Consider the following 18015-nt stretch of genomic DNA (forward strand, 5'->3'; position numbering starts at 1 on the left):
CCTGCGAGGCTCTGGGACTTGTTCGCTCCCATCGCCGCTGCAGAACGCCAGCCTGAAGCTCAGACCTTCGCGAGACCCCTGTGGGCAAGGCCCTCGTTACACTTATGAATATGATTAATTAGGTCCAATTAACTATACTGGAATTAATGATGTGACTCACAGTTAGCTGGAGCTGCCTCTTCGCAAAGCGGTTCCCCAGTGGCTCACTCCAGTCCCAGACCAACCCCCAGCAGAGGCCCCAGAGATGGAAGCGCGCAGATGAACTGGGATGAAGGAAGCGAGCCCGGCGCTGTGAAGCGCCTGTTTTGGGAGCAGCCCTTCGCTTTGCTGATCCACAGGGTGCAGAGCAGGGAGCTGGCGGCGTTAAATCCACAGACCTGCCACACAGACTCACCCCAGAGAGGCAAAGGTCCAGTGCGGAAATGGAAGAGGCTCCATTACTGCTGCAGAGGTAGACTCTGGCCTAAAAACGTCTTTTCAGCTCTCCCCGTGCTACCCTCGGTCCTGCCCATGCCGACACAGACTCCTGGCCGCAGCGCCCTCTTCTCCCCTCAGACGCTGGCACGGATCCTACCCCACAGCCTCGCAAGCCCCTGCCGTGCCTCCACCTCCCTCGGGCTGCACCACAAGGTCTCAATCCCACCTCTGTTTTGATGGTACCACAAAGCCGTCGCTCAGGGAAAGGGGAAAAAAGCCAAGCCAGGAGAGGCCCCAGATCTGTGCCCAGCCCCGCCGCCAGCCGGGGAAGAATGGGCTCCCTCATCGCGCGCTCGTCGGAGTTTGAGCAGGGCAGGCGCCAGCAGCAGGCAGCTGCGAGGAGCCTGCGCCACCTCAGCCACCGCCCGGGCAGCCTGTCCCACGGGCCAGATGGACCTGGGCAGAACCAGGAGCGCCCAGCTTGGCTTCTCCGCACCTTTCAAATGGGATCTCAGCCTGATTCCTTCACGCTAACTTATTAACCATCTCATCTCCAGCAGGCCAAGGCCAGTCACCTGCCGCAGCCAGAAGAAACTGGGGAGCGCGAAGACAACAAGTGGAGCGAGGCAGCCGGGCAGCCACGGTCTCCTGCTCAGCGTCCTCACACCAGAGCCGGGCCCCAGCCCCGCTCCGTACACTGGGATTTTCCTATGCTGCAGTCCTAAGGGCAAAACACGGCCTGCGCCGGAGTACCGGAGAATTTAATCAAGCTGAGCTGTCCTCTTCCCAAATGGAAACGTGCCGTTGCAGCCACAGCACGGCTGCCACACCATCATCTAGCAAAGACAAACTCCTGACTCGTTTCCAGGATCACAAAGACGCCGAGGCTCGCGATCCTACGCGCTATTCCCACAGCGTCAGACGCACTCGTAACACCTGCACGGGCGCAGGCACGACATGGCTCTTCGAGCCTTCTTCCCTTCTGGCTCTGAACGCCGTCCTCACCCTCCCACCGCCTCTGGTGCCCGCTGCAGCCACCCCAGGGCCCACGAAGCCCTGACGCCGCTGGGACGCTGGCGCAGGAGATGAGCTTCACTCCTGCCACAGCAGCCCAGCCTCGGGCAGCCTCTGCCACGCGCTCCAGCCGAATTTGGGCAGCTCGCTGCCCGGAGCCCTGCAAAGGCGTTTGCTTTGCTGTCTCTGGCCTGGGCGCATTGCTGCCACCCAGAGCGGCCCCTGCTGAGCAGCAGACCCCGAAAAGGCGGGGGTGTACCGGAGGGGGCTTCAGCCCCCGCCACCGGGCAGGGCCAGCGGAGCCGGAGCCCCCCCCCAGCCGCTGCCAGCGGGGCAGAGCCCGGCGCCTGCGGGGCGCAAGGGGTTAAGGCGTTTCGCGAGGCCACCGGCGCGATAAATGCGGATCCGGCGCCTCCCACCGCCACCCGGGGCCGGGGCCGGCCGGGGAGGGGACTGGGGGGGGTGCGGGGGGGGGGGGGAGGACTCTTATCCTGATACGGCGCCTTCTCCCGAGTGCGGGTTTGGAAAAACTGAGCAGGCAGGGCTGGCGCTGGAGCGGCAGCGCCGCGGCGACACAAAGCCAGCAGAGCCCTCGCCGGGAGCGCGGGCGGGCGGGGCGGGCCGGGCCGGGGGCGGCGGGGTCCCCGCTCCCCCCTCCCCGAGCCGTTCCCGGCCGGCTGCAGGCGATCCCGGCTCTGGGCAAACGGGCCCCCCGTCCCGCGCCCCTCTGGTCCCTGCCGGCCATCGCGGCCCCTCGGCATGTGCCCCGCACGCGGGCGAGCGCGCCTCGCAGGCGGGCAAACCTTCACGCCTACGCGTCGGTGGCGGGTGGCGGAGACGGTGCCGGGGCGGAGGCGCTTTCCACGGGCGCGCGGAACCACCGGCAGCAGGCAGGGAGCGCGGCACAGGGGTGCCAGCCCCGCGCATCGCTGCTGACGCCGCTCCGGCCCCCCATCACGCCAGGGATAACGAGAGTCAAGAAGGCGAAGGAACAGCTTTGGCTGTCCCTGCTACTACAGTCTTACAGTCGGGCGGAACGAGGAGCGGAGCAATCCCTCCCTTTGATTTATTTACTCGGTACCTTCGTCTCCAGAGGGCTCCTGGAGGCCCGGTCACTGCAGACCTGTGTCAGCGCAGAGATCAGGACAGTTCTCAGGGAGGTCACGCGCCTGACACAAATTCAATTTTATTCAATGTCTCTATTAGTATTTGGGGTCACTTGAAGTCACCGCTCTGTAAATGGGGTCATAACAGGAAAAGTTAGCGAGCTGCTGCCTTGCGCCATCTGCCAGCACGACAAGGACTCGTGTTGCCAGTAGCCTGGACCAGCACTTGCTGCCCCCATCCCCGCACATGCCGTCTCCATCCCTGAGACACTCGCATTACACCTCGGTGTGCGAACGCCTCAGCCAGGCAGAGCCCTAGCTGGGGGAAAGGCCTCTCCCCTGGCGTCTCGGGGGCTGACCCGCTCTGCAGAGGAGCGGGGGGTCAGCCCGGCACACGGGGCTGATGCCCCTGCACTGACACTCAGCTGCCGGGCCAGACCCTTCTGTCATAGAATCACGGAATTGCCCAGGTTGGAAGGGACCTTTCACATCATCTAATCCAACCATCTGTCCTGCGTGCTGCAGGGAAGGCGACCGTCTGAGGAAAGCCACAGGCTCTACTTGTGTGCTCAGGCTGCTCTCCCGCCTCTGCTCCCTCGGTTTTCATCCAGCCCTTGCTCATCTATGACCCGATCTCCCAAAACACGCGTGCAAACGATCAGAGGCTGGAGCCCCTCTGCTGTGGGACAGGCTGGGAGAGCTGGGGGGGTTCAGCCTGGAGAAGAGAAGGCTCCGGGGAGACCTTCCAGCCCCTTCCAGTCCCTCAAGGGGCTCCAGGAAAGCTGGGGAGGGACTCTGGAGCAGGGAGGGGAGCCACGGGACGAGCGGGAAGGGTTTGCCACTGAAAGAGGGGAGACTGAGGTGAGATCCGAGGAAGAAATTCTTCACTGCGAGGGCGGCGAGCCCCTGGCCCAGGTTGCCCGCGGAGGTGGGAGACGCCCCCTCGCTGGAAACACTCAGGCTGGACGGGGCTCTGAGGTGCCCGCGCCCACGGCGGGGGGGCCGGACCCGGTGGCCTTTGAGGGTCCCCTCCCACCCCACCCTCCTGCGGCGCCGCTTCCCGCAGCTCCGACGCCCCCTCCCCGCCCGCCGGAGGCTCCGCGGGACGCGGGGTCCCCCCGCTCCAGCCCCCCCGGCCGGGGCGGGGCGGGGCGCGGCGGCGCCCCCTGGCGGCGCACCGTGCGGGCTGCCGGGAGCGGCGGGTCCCCGGCGGGCGGAGCGGGGCGTCCCCGCAGAGAGGAGCGGCAGAGGGGGCCTTCCCCGGGCCCCCGCTCCCCCCGCAGCCCGGCTTGGCCCCCGGCTCCCCGCGCTGCCACGCACCGGGGAGAAACGCCGGGAAACACGTCGCCGTATCGCAATCACCCTGTTTTCTCCCTACGGTGATGCAAAGGAGACGCAGGGCTGCGCCCAGGAGAATGGCGGCGTGTGCACGTAGCAGAAGGGGATGTTTCAGTTAAGAGGGAAAGGGAGAAACTGTGGCTCCGGTGGAAAATGCCGAACGGAGCTTTAACATCCAGGCGCAGAAGTGAGGAAATGGATTTCCGCAGCACATGATACATCCTCGTAGGAACGCACCCTCCATCCCCGCACCAGCGGCTTACAGCCGGCACCTGAACCATTAAATCACGCCAACAGCCCTTCTTGAATATCTGCGTAACAGGCACTGTAACACACTTTACAACTGCCACTTATGCGGTGCGGACACCGAGAACCGAGCAACAGAGTCCTCTGGCAGGTGTCAGGAACGCGAGGGGCTGCAGGAGAGTTGCGTGTGCCAGGACGCCAAATGCAGGGGTTGGCCCGGCCACAGGTATCGAGGTCGGATGGATGCCAAGGTGCTCGGCCAGGACAAAACCAGAGGCAGGAGCCAGGTGTAGAGGGGCAGGGGTGGAGGGAGGCTGCCAAAGCCCTGCTGGGTCTCCAGCAGTGTGACCTGACGGGGTGAGGAAGAGCGGTGAGGGCGAAGCAGCCCAGCTGCCAGCCCCACCGCACGTGGGCCAGAGTGACAGAGGGGGCTTGGGGAACGTCTCCCCCCGGCCACTGCCCCTTCCTCCTTCGAATGCAGCTGCTCTCCCCATTCAAGCAAATAGGCTTGCAAACACCAAGGCGCAGTTACTTAAGGAACAAAGAAGCCAACAAGTGACAATTCGTTAAGATGCAGCATTGCAATTGTGATTTTCCGCACACGCCCTCAATCTACCAGGCTGAAGCCCAATTTTCCCGGACAAAGCAAAAAGCAGCAAGAAGGTGACAGCGCAAGAGCCTGGAGCAGCCTCTCCTCCCTTACTGTCTCTCAACCATACAGCACTCGCGACGCCAGCCTGGTCTTTGCAGAAACGGGCAGGAAAATCCCTCAGCTATAACGAAGAGCACAGTGTGCACCTTCCCAGGCCACCCAAGACAACAGCAGACTCGAAGCGGGAGAGACCCTTGGGGACCTGAGGGTGTCCAGGACCCCCTTTCAGAGCTGCGGGACACAGGAAAGGCCACGCTAAAGACCACAGAAGCAGAATTACTTCAGCCAGTCCCTAACAGTCTTGCTGTATTCCCCCAACTCCTCCTGCCTTCATCCCTGTTAGCCGAAGCCCTGCAAGCTTCCCCATCCTCTGACAGCCACAGCTCCGAGTCCAAGCTGGAAAAGGGGCGAGAAACGGGGGAAAGACAAAAAGGAGTTTTTCCAGAAGCCAATGAAATGCAACTGTGAACATAGTTCCCATGGTAACAGCAGGATCCAGGGGAAGAAAAGGGAATGTAAATCGGATTATCAAGGGGATGAACAGGGAGGGACGAACGAACCAGTTGCATCCGCCAGCCCAGCCAGGCTGTGCCGTGTGCCCCAGGGCCGAACCCCCTCCTCACCTCACCCGCCCGGAGCTCCCCGTACGGCACCTCGCTCTGCTCCGGAGTCACCCGGCGAGGCGAGGTCCCCGTGGCACGACAGGGCTCACGGAGGGAGTCCCACCGCTCCCAGCCCAGAAACTTTCCCCGGAGCAGAGCAGTCTCCCTATGATTGATGCAGTATATTACTTTCACTGTCTGACATCTTAACCATAAATGAGGAGGAGGCTCAAAAATGCCCTGAACATTAAAAAAAAACATATAAAATCCACAGAGAAGTAACTCACGAGACCCAAGATTTATGCTCCTCCACCCACAGGGGAAGCAGAGCACTCCTCCGTGACATTCCAGCAAGGACTCCGGCTTTGCAGAGCGAATGCAGTGAAATCAAGGCGGCCTTCAACAGAGGCAGGAGAAGCACAGCAACCGGCATCAGACGGATTTAAGCCAGCACGCCCAACAGCGGCAGAGCCCCCTGTTCCAGCCTGAGCAAGGACTCCAGCCCCCCAGCTGCTCCCTAGACCCATCTCTCCCGGCACCACCGAGCCTGCTCGCCGCACGCCCTCTCCAGTGGTGCTTCCCAGCCTGGAAGGGGTTAAGGCCCAAAAGCATCTCCTGGGGGTTTGCTACTTCTTTTCTGCTCTGTTTTATCTCCTCAAAGACAGAGATCGGCTGCCTGGATCCGGCTTGACCTCACAGCGAGCCCGCAGCCGCCCTCGCTGCGCCGCGGAGTGCCAGGGTTGGGGGGGGGCACGGGAGGGACACGCGGATCTGCCGCGCTGGAGCCCTTTTGGAGACGGGCGCGCCTATTTCAGGACGGGGAGAGGATGCTTCAGCAGCACCCTGCAGATGTGGGTTCGCACGGCGCTGCCAGGGACACAAAAGGACAGAGCCCAGGTCAGCACTCTCCAACCCACAGGGACCCACCGAGAAGAGGAGCCCCCAAGGGCGAAGGGACCTCCTCTGCCCGCCTCTGCTCTGCAGGGCCGGCAGCACGAGGAGCCGCAGGTGGTGCCGCGGCTCCCGCACAAACCCGGCAGAGAAAGCTGCACCTCGGCCTGATCCGAGGATGGGTAGAGGGACATCCCCACCTGTCCCCCCAGGACATCCCCAGGACAGTAACACCCCGTCAGAACGCTGAACCGGCCCCACGTAACCCGCTGGTTGTCCCTAACTGGAGCCCAGGTTTCAAGAAAGGCACGATGTCCAACTGGAAGCAGGCAAGCCATCGCCGGGGGGGCTGTACCGCATCTGGCACAAAGTGTGGAGGCGGCCTTTGATTCAGGCCCTCAATGCAGCTTCCTCCATTCAAAAGGGGAGCGAGGTCTGAGATCCCTGTTTTCGCTCTGCAATACGTGGAGCGGGTCCTGCCCAAGAGGCTCTCAAAGTCTGGCATAAAAGGAGCACTTGTGTCCCCACAGCACGGAATGAAAACGGAGCGAACAGCACGACGCAGGACTGCCCAGAGCAGGGCTCAGATCATCTCCGAAACTCTCAGGCATGATCCAACAGCGAAATTGTCAGGCCTATAGTACCAAAGTGCGTTCCTGTCGGCAAGTGTGTGTGGAAGGAACGACCAGGCGCGCCGGCTCAAGTCCCCCAAAGTCCAGCCATGCAGCGGTGATGCCAACAGGAGGAAGGAGCAAGATCTCAGCAAGGGGAGCCTGTGGAGGACCACAGCTCTGGAAGGGAATTCAGACAAAGCTGCTACGCTTTTCTTGGACATGAATTTGAGTGGGAGGTGTTTGTTACTGCCAATACATTTTTCCTCATACACAGTTCTTCCACATGAGGTTGAACCGTTAAGCGTTGACAGTGCATCTGTTAAGACTGGCTGTAGAAACCAAATGTTCTTGAAAATAAAGAGAGAAACATGCTGTGCTTGCCCTTCATCTTCCCAGCCACCCAGCTCCCGGCACCATGAAGAACAGCCGCGTGGAGCAGCCCACGTGCCCGAGAGCCACCGTGTTTAGAGTACTCCTCTGCGTGAAAGGCACAGCAGGCTGAGGAACACGGACAAGTTCCCCAGGGACGCCAGGACTCGGCAAAAGAGCGGCACGACAACGTCGGGCTTGTTTCTGCTGCCAATGTGAGGCTCCAAGGAAAGGTCCCACAGAAGATCTCGGAGAAGGGCTCTTGCCAGTACTTCAAATTCCTCTCCTGCTTTGTGCTTTCTTTTTACAACCGCTTCCTGTCCTACCTCCCACGGCAGCTACCTTGGGCTTAGGGCAAATGGTGACCCTGCTTCTTCACAAAGATCCTGCACCCAGCAGATAGCACCGGGATCACCACAGACTACGGAGCTCTGGAAGAGGACATCCCTGCAAACAGGGGAAGATGGTCTTCCTCCAAGGTCATGAAATCTTTTCTTCAGAGGAAGAAGGAAAAAAAGGAGAAAAAAAAAAAAAAAAAAAAGGCAGGCCAACATAGCCTCCTCACTTGACTCCCTTTAATTAGTAACCATCTGGTTTTGAGAAGAGCTGTCAACCGATGTAGAGCATTTGGCAAGCTTCCTCAGCTGCTGCTCTCCTAACTTCAGTTCTTCTTGGAAACGCTCTAAGCCCCGAGATGCCAAAAGGAAGTGAAAAGAAAAGCAAAAGAGAAGAGGGCACGAGTGAAGCAGAAGAGCAAGGATGCAAAATAACCGGGCGGATGGAGTGGGACATTCCCCAGTTCCACTTCCAGGTCGGGGAGCAAACCACAAACGCTGCTGGCCGTCCGAGAGCCGGGAAGCCCCCACCCAGGCAGCCACGGGAGGAACTGCGATACCTCGAGCACCGTATTTCAAACAAGCCGGTAGAAACCCCTCGATGTTTTCTGCAAGGCGGGTTGCTCCGTTTGGCGGCCTGGCCAAATTCCAGCTTAGGCAGTGACTTTCTGTCTTCCTAAATTCCCTCCCTCACCGAAATGTCTTCTGTGTCCCACCCAACCGCTGTGTGCCTGCAGTTACCTGCGCTGCCCCAGCACAGTGTTCATCCACCGGGACAGACGTGGACAATTTACAAACCAAATGCATCATGCCCTGTGGACGAGAGCTGCGATGCTCTTCCGTGAGTTTTGCCCCGGTTCTGCCCGGTGCCACACTCTGCTCAAACAGAGGGATCGTTCTCCACCCAGAAACCCGCAGGTGCGAAGGGAGCGTTTCACCCAGCGCGTGGAGGGACGCCAACCCCTCTGCTCGGCAAGCTCCCGAGCCGCAGCAGCTCAGGTCCTCAGGCTCTGCTGGCACGAGCCCTTTTGCTCTTTTCGGGGGAGCAGCCGCCCCGGGAGCGACGCTGGGCGGCAGGAGCCAGGCTGCAGCATTTTGTGAGCGCTGCCTCCTCATTAACATTCCGCACATGGCTCAAGCAGCTTTTAGATTACTCCTTCCTGACTCTGGGACCTCGCGCGTGAGTCAGAGGCTTGCACGTTTGCTTCTCCCCATCCCTGCGAGCCCACAACACATGGCAAACTGCGTTTTGAACAGCTCCCTTGATTTCTGCGCGCAGACTACCTTCTTCTCACTTTTGTGAGGAAGCAGAGTCATCCTCTACTCCCGCAAACAGCATCACGCGCGCAGGGACCACCACCCTCTTTTCTCACAGACACGGCCTGATTTTGCAATACCCTCAGATTTTGCAATACCCTCCTGGAAGCAGGTACGTCGGACTCCCCTTTGCTCATTTCCACCCCATCCCCGTGTGGTGCGTCAGCTCCCTTTCCCTTCCCCAGGCCCACGGCAATGGGGTACAGGCACAGATGAAGGAGCGGAGGGTCTGCATGTTAAATACAGTAATACCCCGCTACGAACAGCCCGGGTATCGTTTCCCAATGCGTTTCTGCAGATGCGTCCTATGCGTCAAAGGAGTCCGAGATCCAAACCTACGAGATCCTCCCGTTAAACCTGCCCTGACATTCACCAGCCTGTCACGGCAGCAGAGCTGTAACCTCGTTGACTCCTGACCCGCGAGTAAAAGGCAAGCATAAAATTCCTTATTAGAGCATCTGAAACCACCAGGGACCCACGCCTGATTAACATTCTCGCACATTTCCAGAGGGGCAGATGAGCAGGTTTCAGCTGCCGTGATCTGCGTGGAGCTAAGAGATGGTCTCACTTTCCGTCTCGGGAGCTGCACGGGACTCAGGGTCAGCTGGGATGCCCGCTGTCGACGGGGCAGAGCTCAGGAACTCTCGCACATCCACTTCTTTTAAAAGAAGGAACGTGCCGGTCTGACATGCTTGGGGGACTGGAAATGCCCATGCAGGGGACAGGGAGGCGCCCAGGCAGGTGGACCACGTTCGGGTTAGCGGGCCTGGACCACCTTCCCGTGAGCCTCAACACGGCCAAAGGACCAAAAGCGAAGAAAGGCTGTGGACACTGTTCCTCTTTTCGGCTTCCCAACCTCGGCTGGGGAAAACAAAGCTTTTCCTTTACGCTGTATGCTCCTCTCCAAGCCACAGGAACCTCTGCGCAACGCTTCCGTCTTCCATGCTTCTCCTCCAAAACCTTCCTTCCTCGTCTATTAGCATTATGCAAAGCGCCCAACTGCCAACGCCAATGAGACTTCAGGCACAAATCCATCCACTTCTCCCCTCCAGCTCTTAATTAACATGTGGACTTTAATTACATTTCCCGTTTTCATGACAAAATATGTCTCTCTCCTCCACCTGCCCCTCCCCGAGCTCATTACAAGAGCTCTAATAACAATCATCATCATCCCTCTACCCCGAGAGCGCGGCGGGGGGCACCTGCTCCATCTTCCCAAGCTGCCCCATCCCGCCGAGCCCCCGGTCACTCAGTCTGCGGAGAGCCGCGTGCCCTGGTCCCGCTCCAAGGAGAGGGGCGGAGGCGCTGCTAACAGGTTGGCACGACATATTGCCAGGGCGGGATGGTGCCTGCAGGCTTTGGCTGCAGCGAAAGACATTACAATTCAAGGATGGACACAGAAACAAAGACAAATCGGGGAGGTATTAGGGACACCCTTCCTTTTCAAAGGTAAGGATGGGCCACGCTCCTGCTGAAGCAGCTCTGTCCTCACCATTTAGATGAGACACAGCAAACACTGCTAGGGAGCTCTGCGGTAACGCTCAGCTGGTTCACAGACCCACGCAGTCAAAAAAATGGGAAAACTTTCTAACAAACCTCCCTATCGCCCCTGATCCAGCCACTAGAAAAGCCTCAGTAAATCACAAAGCATCCATTTCCTAGGAGAAAGGGGAAACTGAGAAATTCTCCCCTATCCAGCCAGACGGGAGCAGGCAAGAAGCTGACAGAATTTACTCAAGCAGGGACCTGGGTGCAGTCGGGCTTTCATGAAGCTCAGGCGTTTGTCTGAAGGTAACTCAAACTGCTACCGCTCTCCTCACGAGTCCGGGAACGTCACCCAGGTGCAATCTATCATGGCGGGGAGACCGAGTCCTGCGCAACATCAGCCTTGGATTTGCAACCTCGGAGTCAGCTCTCAGACCAACTATTTTAGCTGAATGTTCAGAACTCGCCGTTCAGCTGGTGGCTTTGTCCACTTACAGAGGTCCGGGAAATGAGATTTTCCTTAGGTGTTACTTTCCACTTTAGACTTTCAGTGCTCCTCGAAGACTTAGCCTCTAGCCCTCCTGGCAGCAAACAGCAAGGAAATACCGAACTGGATATGGAGCTATGCAATGTTTGCTTTAGCTTGCAGGCAGACCGAAGGCAGCGAGCTGCCCGCCTCTTCCACTGCCGAGTTGTGAAGGATTAGCAATACTTCACAGAGCAGACATGACATCAGGCTCTTGGGACACAGACAATAACAGAAGGGCAGCACCAAGGCGCTCGCGGCGCAAAGGCGATATAGGAAGGACTGGAAGTACGGCCCAGACAGAGTCTGCAAGGCAAGGACTGCGTGAGCCAAACGCACAGCAAAGTGCGTCACGCACGGCTCGGGCAGAAAGAGGAGCTCACGGCAGAGCTCCGCGCACGGGCGGCGAACACGCCACGAGCACAGCCGGGGTCTCTGCTGCTCGCAGAACCCCGCGTCCCTCCCCACAGCCCAACGGCGCCGGAAAACCAAGTAATTGCCCGAGCAAGAGGGTGTCGATTAGTGCTGCAGAAGGGAGACGATGTCCCTTTAAATGCGACTAGAGTGTTGTCAATGGATCTGCCATGGTAGAGGAGTTAATCCCCCCCCAGCCCCTCTCAGCCACTGTGATGGGATAATTAGATGCGAGGGCTCAGCGCAGATGATGCTCCAGTTGCTTAGCAACTAATGGTTTCCATGGAAACGGCAAAGCACAGCCTTCGGAGCAGCAAGTGAGCAGTGCAGCAGGGCAGGGAAAGATGCCTTAAACTCCTGCACTGATCCTCTCCTCCAGAATCACTCAAGGCCTTGAGGTATTAGGGGAGTGGGAAGGGGGTGCCTTAAAGACACAACATCCCTGTTTCAAGCAGGCAGCAGTAAAACAAAAAGGGGTTTTTTTTAGACTAAACTTTCAGTGATGTGGACCTCCCGACCGTGGTGACCCTCCGCTGGCAGGATGAGGAGGCTGGTCTTACGCGGAGGCTCGTGCCCCGATACGCGGCTCATCCTGCTGTAAGCAGCTCGGTGTGATTCCAGCATCGGGTCTCGCGCCCAGGGGGGGCTGAGGGGTGGACGCGCGCACGCACACACACACTAACGTGTTGGGATGTTTCGGCGCTGTCCTGTAGGATGCCACATACAGGCATCCAGCCTGGCCCTGACCCAGCAGGCAAGAGGTTTCCTCTCGATTCTGCAGCTCCGCAGCACACACAAAAGCGACACTGGCTATAAAACATGAAGAGTCTCGCTAGAATAACAGAGATCAGATTTATTAACCTTAGCCCAAGTCTGTCATCTGGTACTTCCTTCAACACGACCAGTTCCTACTGCTTTATTACCGCCGCTGCCTGCACCAAGTCAGCATCCCGCTGTTTCCGAGCTTCGCAGCCACGACCTGCGTCTCTCCTCACTAAACACGGCACGTGCTGGCCGTGCAGCCGCCCTGCTGCAATCTTGTCATCTCCAGAGCTTAGCAGAGACAAGCGCCGTTTGTATTTCGATAAGAGAGCCCTGGGACACGCAGGTGGGGCTGTTGACTCAGTACGAAGCGGTCTTCTCCCCCCTCACACGACGCCGGGACGGGCTGCATCGCCATCGCTGCCTGACGGCGACAGCCTCACGCGTTACAGCTTTGCAAACGGCTCGAGCCCCGATGGCACAGAAGAGGGTATGGAAACTCACACCACGAAGCCAAGCCCTGCTCTCCCACCCTCCCGCCCAGCCAGCCCCGCTCTCCTGACAAGAAGCGTTCCCTGCAGAGACAGCAGCAGCCCGCGTGCCTTGGGCACTGGCTGCAGCACGCGCGCTCGCTGCTTTCCTTTTCCCCTTCCCACCCGGGAGGGGGCTGGCAGCACGTGCTCCGCTCCGCCGCGTGCCATCTCTTCTTGGCAGAAAGCGTGCAGAGTGGAGAACGGGGCAGACGCCTCCCTCGGGCAGCGGCTGAGCCAGGAGGTGGCACGTAGTGCCAGTGAGGAGCAGCCAGATCGGGCGCGGGGACCCCCGTTTCGTGTTGGTCAAAGTCACCGACACCGAGATGCTCTGCGGCTCCTTCATCCCTTCACACTGCGAGCGTTGCTTCGCCCTCCCTGCAAACCCAGGGGATGCCGGCTGCGGCATCCGGGAGGGATGAAGCATCCCATCGGCCACCCCGCGCCAAGGGCTAATTTAGCTGCGAGCGAGGTCTCCTCCCTGGAGCCCTGTCCTCATCCACCCGGCGCTTCAGGAAGGTACCGGAGCAGAGTCGCCAAAAAACTTGCGGAGCGTTTCAGACTCTGTCCCCTATGGCTTTCAAAGGGGGAAATCAAAGGGAAGCGCCGTGCTTTGTTCCGCGGGGGAGCGGCACGAAAGGTGAGCGGCGGCGAGCCCGGCAGAACCGGTCGCTTCAATCGTCCGCCAGCTCACCTTTGAAGTGGTTTTAAAAATCAGGGAGGAGGGGCAGAGACCCGAGTTCAGCTCTTTTACTGCAACTTCACAGAATTTGAGGATGTGGGGGGTAAGAGGCCGCCTTTCCCCCACCAGAAAAATGGCATATCTGTTCAGAGCGAATAGAATACGGCTAATAAAAAAGGCTGTGATACTCATCAAGTACACATCAAGTCCTCATGTCCCGAGGAGGCCACGAGCAGCTACGATGGCGGCAGCAGCGTCTGCCTACGGTACCAACGGAGGTAGAGCCAGGCACACGCGGGATTCACTGGGCGCCCTGATGCAGCCCCCCGTCCGGTGCCAATGGAGCGACTGACCCCCCCCAGCCCCCAGCCCCCTCCCTGCCTCGTCTTCCCCCGCCTGCCCCTGCTTTCCCCACTGCCTCGCCTTTAACGGAAGGGTCTGGTCTTAACGCTGGCCCGTGCCAAGCCTGGGAGCTCTTTCTCTATTGTAGTCACAGCGTCAGCCATCGCTGCAGCACGGGGAGCCGGAGCAATGCCAACCCAGCAGGAGCGGCACCGCGCGAGCACACGGCAGGCGCCTACTGTACACCGCGTACGAGGAAGATGGGGAAAAGTACCAGTTAATTCACTGGAAATTAATCTCTGTTCTACCGCAGAAACAGAGAAAGAACACAGTTGACTGGCATGACCGGTGTTCACAAGCCCAGTCCCCCAAGCCCACCAAGCTTGTTTCTCTACAAACACCGACACCTGAGGGAAGCCAAAACAAGAGGCAATACCCTCCTATCACCATGGACAAGCGGATGTCATTCCGAAAAAAGTCAGAGCTTCCGGGGGCTGTGGAATACAAGAGCCGTTCAAGCCAGACTCGAGCAACAAGCCGGAGCCAGAAGCCAAGTCATAGAGCTGCCCCCTCTTTCAGGAGAGAGCGAGCTCAAATCCAACATCTTCCAGAACCAGGAGCAACTCCAGGTTCTCTGGCTTGCCGAGGAGACCTCGCACAGCACGTTCAGCAGACACAGGAAGGCGAAAGCCTGGCCGAAGACATCCACGCACACCCGAAAGTCACACACCCTGAGAAGCAACTGAGTACGCTCGCAGTTACGTCTCAAATCTGAAATGTCTTTTCTGTCTTGATTTGCAAACAAGTCTTAACCTAAACCACCAAGAGTCGGGAATCAGCAAGGAAAGAGAACTGCGCTTGCCCCCCGACCCAAACCGCATCCTTACAAAGCTTCCCTGGAATTCTGGTGGTTACGATGTGCGTGGGAGTAGGTGAGAGCAGTTTGCAGTAAAACCACACCATCAATTGGCTTCCGCGCCGGTAACGCTCACCTGAGAAGAGCTGGCTTTGAAGAATCCAGCCGTCCCGAGCCAAGACACCTCCAGCTTGTCGCCTCGCTACATTTTCAGCTCCGTTCATGATGCAGATAGCGATGCTGGCTACTTTGGCCTTCAGCACGTGTCAGCAGGTTCCCTTCCAACTCCTGTTTCACCTTCCAAAGCTAGAGGGGGACCAGGAAACGAGATGGCTTTAGGAGACAAGCGTGAGCTGCTGGTTAAACCATAGGGCGCAAGGAATCAGCAGCCTTAGGCAACCTGGCTCTATCAGTCCGCCGGAGATCCCTCTCCCCTGGGAAAGCAGGGGCAGCAAGGCAGAGCTCAGGGGTTACGATGCTTCGCCCAGAATACACAGGATACAAACCGATGGGGCTAGGATTCAGCAACTCAACAGCCAAAGGCAAAACTGAGGCCTTTTAGTCTTTTCCTGGACTTAAGGGGAAGGTCCGCGGTTGCAATTCTATATATTTAAAACGTTCTTAGGCTTTAAGCTGGAAACCAACGCTTCTGCTCCTGGCTTCGCTAGCTTCCCTGCACGCACTGGGCAGACCACGGGGCTCGTTTCCCGGCTTTCCCCGTTCGTACGAGAGCAGCGCCTCAAATCCCCACCAGTAAGAAGTAAACACTATCCCACGGGGGAATGCCTTCCACCCCCGCAGCACAGGCAGCAAACATTAACAAGCTCTTTTCACATCTTTTTTTGGGGAGGGCCTAAGTGCAACTGTTCAGGGCTTCTCTGGGGGGAGCACTATATCGTATTATATTATATTAAGTTATAACCTATCCCTCCCCTCGCCTCCTGTTACTCACCAGCTCCACAGACAGGTACAGCCTTCTCTGAGGTCAGAGGGACCTGGAGGAAGACGGCAGAAGGGACTCTCTAGTGAGCTGCAGGCGGCCGGGGCAGGTCGGCAGCTGTTTCTCATCTCCCTCATTGCTCTGGAGCAGCTTTTGCTGGTGGAAACCCCCCACCTGAGTCGGGGGCACCGGCTCTGAACCAGCTACAGGTGAATTCAATCGCTGCCTGCAAAACGCCGGCTCATACGGCCTCTTGTGGCCGAGCCTCTGGCTCCAGTCATCCTCTGCCGGGATGCTCCTGGAAAGCGGCACAGAGACCCACGTCCTTCCCAGGGACAACTCCATCCCCAAATATCCTGCTGTCTTTCCCTCCCCCCCTCCATCGGTGCCTCGCATGTTGCCCTGCTTGCTCTTCCGAAGCCTGGCTAAAGAGCGAGCAGGACAAGATGCTTCATCCGCATGCAGGGTCTAGCTGGCGCAGGACCTCTTTCCCCCCCCCCCAAAATACTTACGCGGTTCTAAGATCATTAACAAAAGTGCATCCAGGCTAGCCCTCTTGTGCGAGTTTATCGTTGGAGTACCAAAGGTTACGTGGGTAGGTGAGGCGTCAGTTGAGGGTGCCTGCAGATAATCACCGGCTTAATGAATTACTCTGCCTCAGCTGATGCACACCCCACCGCGCAAGAGTTTCGCTCCAGATAGGAAGGGGAAAGCTGCTTTGTGGTGCGACAGGTCGAGTGATACGTGGTAAATTATTAAACTGTAGTAGCTGGATTGTTTGCAGCACATCTCTAGTCAAACACCGGGCTCCAGTTTCAGGAAGGGGAAGGGATTTTGGCTGGGGCGCGCGCCGACGTTTTTGAGGAAAGCAGCCAACGAGCAGGTCCTGCGCACACCTGAGGAACCCGACGGGGAGCACATCGGCTCCGCTAACGACTGAACTTTGTCACACAGGGGTGGGAAAGGCGACTGTAGTCTTTTGCGTGTAGCGAAAGCCAAGCCATACTGGCTTGACAGTTGTGAAATGCCCAGCAAGTGCATACGGTACAAACTACCGTCCTGCTTGTATCCAAGAGGCAAAACTGAGCATGCCGGGTCCTTCTCTGCCCTTTCAAAGTTACCTTTTCAAGAGAAGCTGCGTTCGGTGTCTGGCTTATTTTTCAACAGCCCGTCTCAAAAAATGCGGATACGCAAGGGTGAGAACAGCGGCAGCAAGCAGTGGAGGAACATTTGGCCCGCAGCACTGCAGAGCACGCCTGCGGCGGGGAGAAGCATTTCCTTTCATCACGCAGAAGAAAACCTACATCGCTGGAAGCCAGACCTTTGGTGCAAGGGGGCAGGGAATTCACTTTTCAGCTGAGACTCTCCCAACATCACGACGCTAACGTCGTGGCGCACTCTTTGCCAGCAATTGCCAAAACTGGCCTCTTTCTGTCCATCTCCCTGCGACAGACTGCCACCAGGTCCCCGACGTACCCCTCCGCTACGAGCACAACCTGTGTCCTCCTACAACGTGGTCAACATACGTAGAGAGTCTGGAACCTGATTGTCCGCTGGTGCTAAGCCAGGGCTTGGATTTTGATTTGAGGCCGCTCCGTTTCCAGCCGTGCCACCCACCTCCCCTGCCCCCCGACCAGAAGAGGAGTGGGGAGTGGGTGCACAGGGGGAGGGTGTACTGCAGCCCCCGCAATAGCACAAACCACGTGGCTTCATTCGAAATACCTGGCGCAGATTAGGCCGGGGCCATGTATGAAAGATACAGTCGAAGAAACAAAACCTGTTGGTGGACAACAGGATGAGCCAGCAATGTGCCCGCGTGGCCAAGAAGGCCAATGGCATCCTGGGGAGCATCAAGAAGAGCGTGGCCAGCAGGTGGAGGGAGGTCATCCTCCCCCTCTGCTCTGCCCTGGTGAGGCCGCACCTGGAGTGCTGGGTCCAGTTCTGGGCTGCCCAGGTCAAGAGGGACAAGGAACTGCTGGAGAGGGGACAGCAAAGGGCTACCAAGATGCTGAGGCGATGGAACACCTCTCTGATGAAGAAAGGCTGAGGGATTTGGGTCTCTTCAGTCTGGAAAAAAGACGGCTGAGGGGGGACCTTATCAACACTTATAAACACTTAAAGGGGGGGTGTCAGGAGGATGGGGCCAGGCTCTTCTCAGTGGTGCCCGGGGACAGGACAAGAGGTAACGGGCGCAGACTTGACCATGGGAAGCTCCACCTAAACACGAGGAGGAACTTCTTTGAGGGTGGCAGAGCCCTGGCACAGGCTGCCCAGAGAGGTGGGGGAGTCTCTGTCTCTGGAGACATCCCCAACCCGCCTGTGCCACCCTCTCTGGGTGACCCTGCCCTGGCAGGGGGTGGAGGAGATGATCTCCAGAGGGCCCTTCCAGCCCTATGATTCTATGATACAGTCGAAGAAACAAAACCAGTTCCGGGAGGCGCAGAAGTCAGGTTGCGGCTCCAAGCTGCACAAACAGTTTCTGAGACACACGCTGCCAAAGCACGTCCGGTGTCTGCCCAACCCGGCTCCGTTCCCCGCAGCCTGGCACCCCCTCGCTGTTTTGCCTGGGCTGAGCTA

The 18015-nt window shown here is 58.6% G+C and overlaps 1 protein-coding gene across 5 annotated transcripts in view; it reads right to left on the reverse strand.

Moving 5' to 3' along the window:
• BCL9L (BCL9 like) overlaps nucleotides 1-18015 on the reverse strand; it is a 69721-nt gene that overhangs the window by 51240 nt on the left and 466 nt on the right. For 2 of the 5 annotated variants that reach the window (XM_054222840.1, XM_054222837.1), the window contains exons 2-3: nucleotides 15451-15736; nucleotides 14635-14804 (exon numbers count right to left, since the gene is read on the reverse strand). The exons of 1 other annotated variant lie outside the window; for it this stretch is intronic. In XM_054222840.1, coding sequence (XP_054078815.1) covers nucleotides 14635-14722 — 88 coding nt within the window. In that variant the 5' untranslated portion in view covers nucleotides 14723-14804; nucleotides 15451-15736. Of the gene's footprint in view, nucleotides 1-14634; nucleotides 14805-15450; nucleotides 15737-15950; nucleotides 16032-18015 lie in introns of those variants that run through there. 2 more of the 5 variants (XM_054222839.1, XM_054222844.1) reach the window with 2 other exon arrangements.

The sequence above is a fragment of the Rissa tridactyla genome, chromosome 17 (assembly GCF_028500815.1).
Source record: "Rissa tridactyla isolate bRisTri1 chromosome 17, bRisTri1.patW.cur.20221130, whole genome shotgun sequence".
Classification (NCBI taxonomy): Eukaryota; Metazoa; Chordata; class Aves; order Charadriiformes; family Laridae; genus Rissa; species Rissa tridactyla.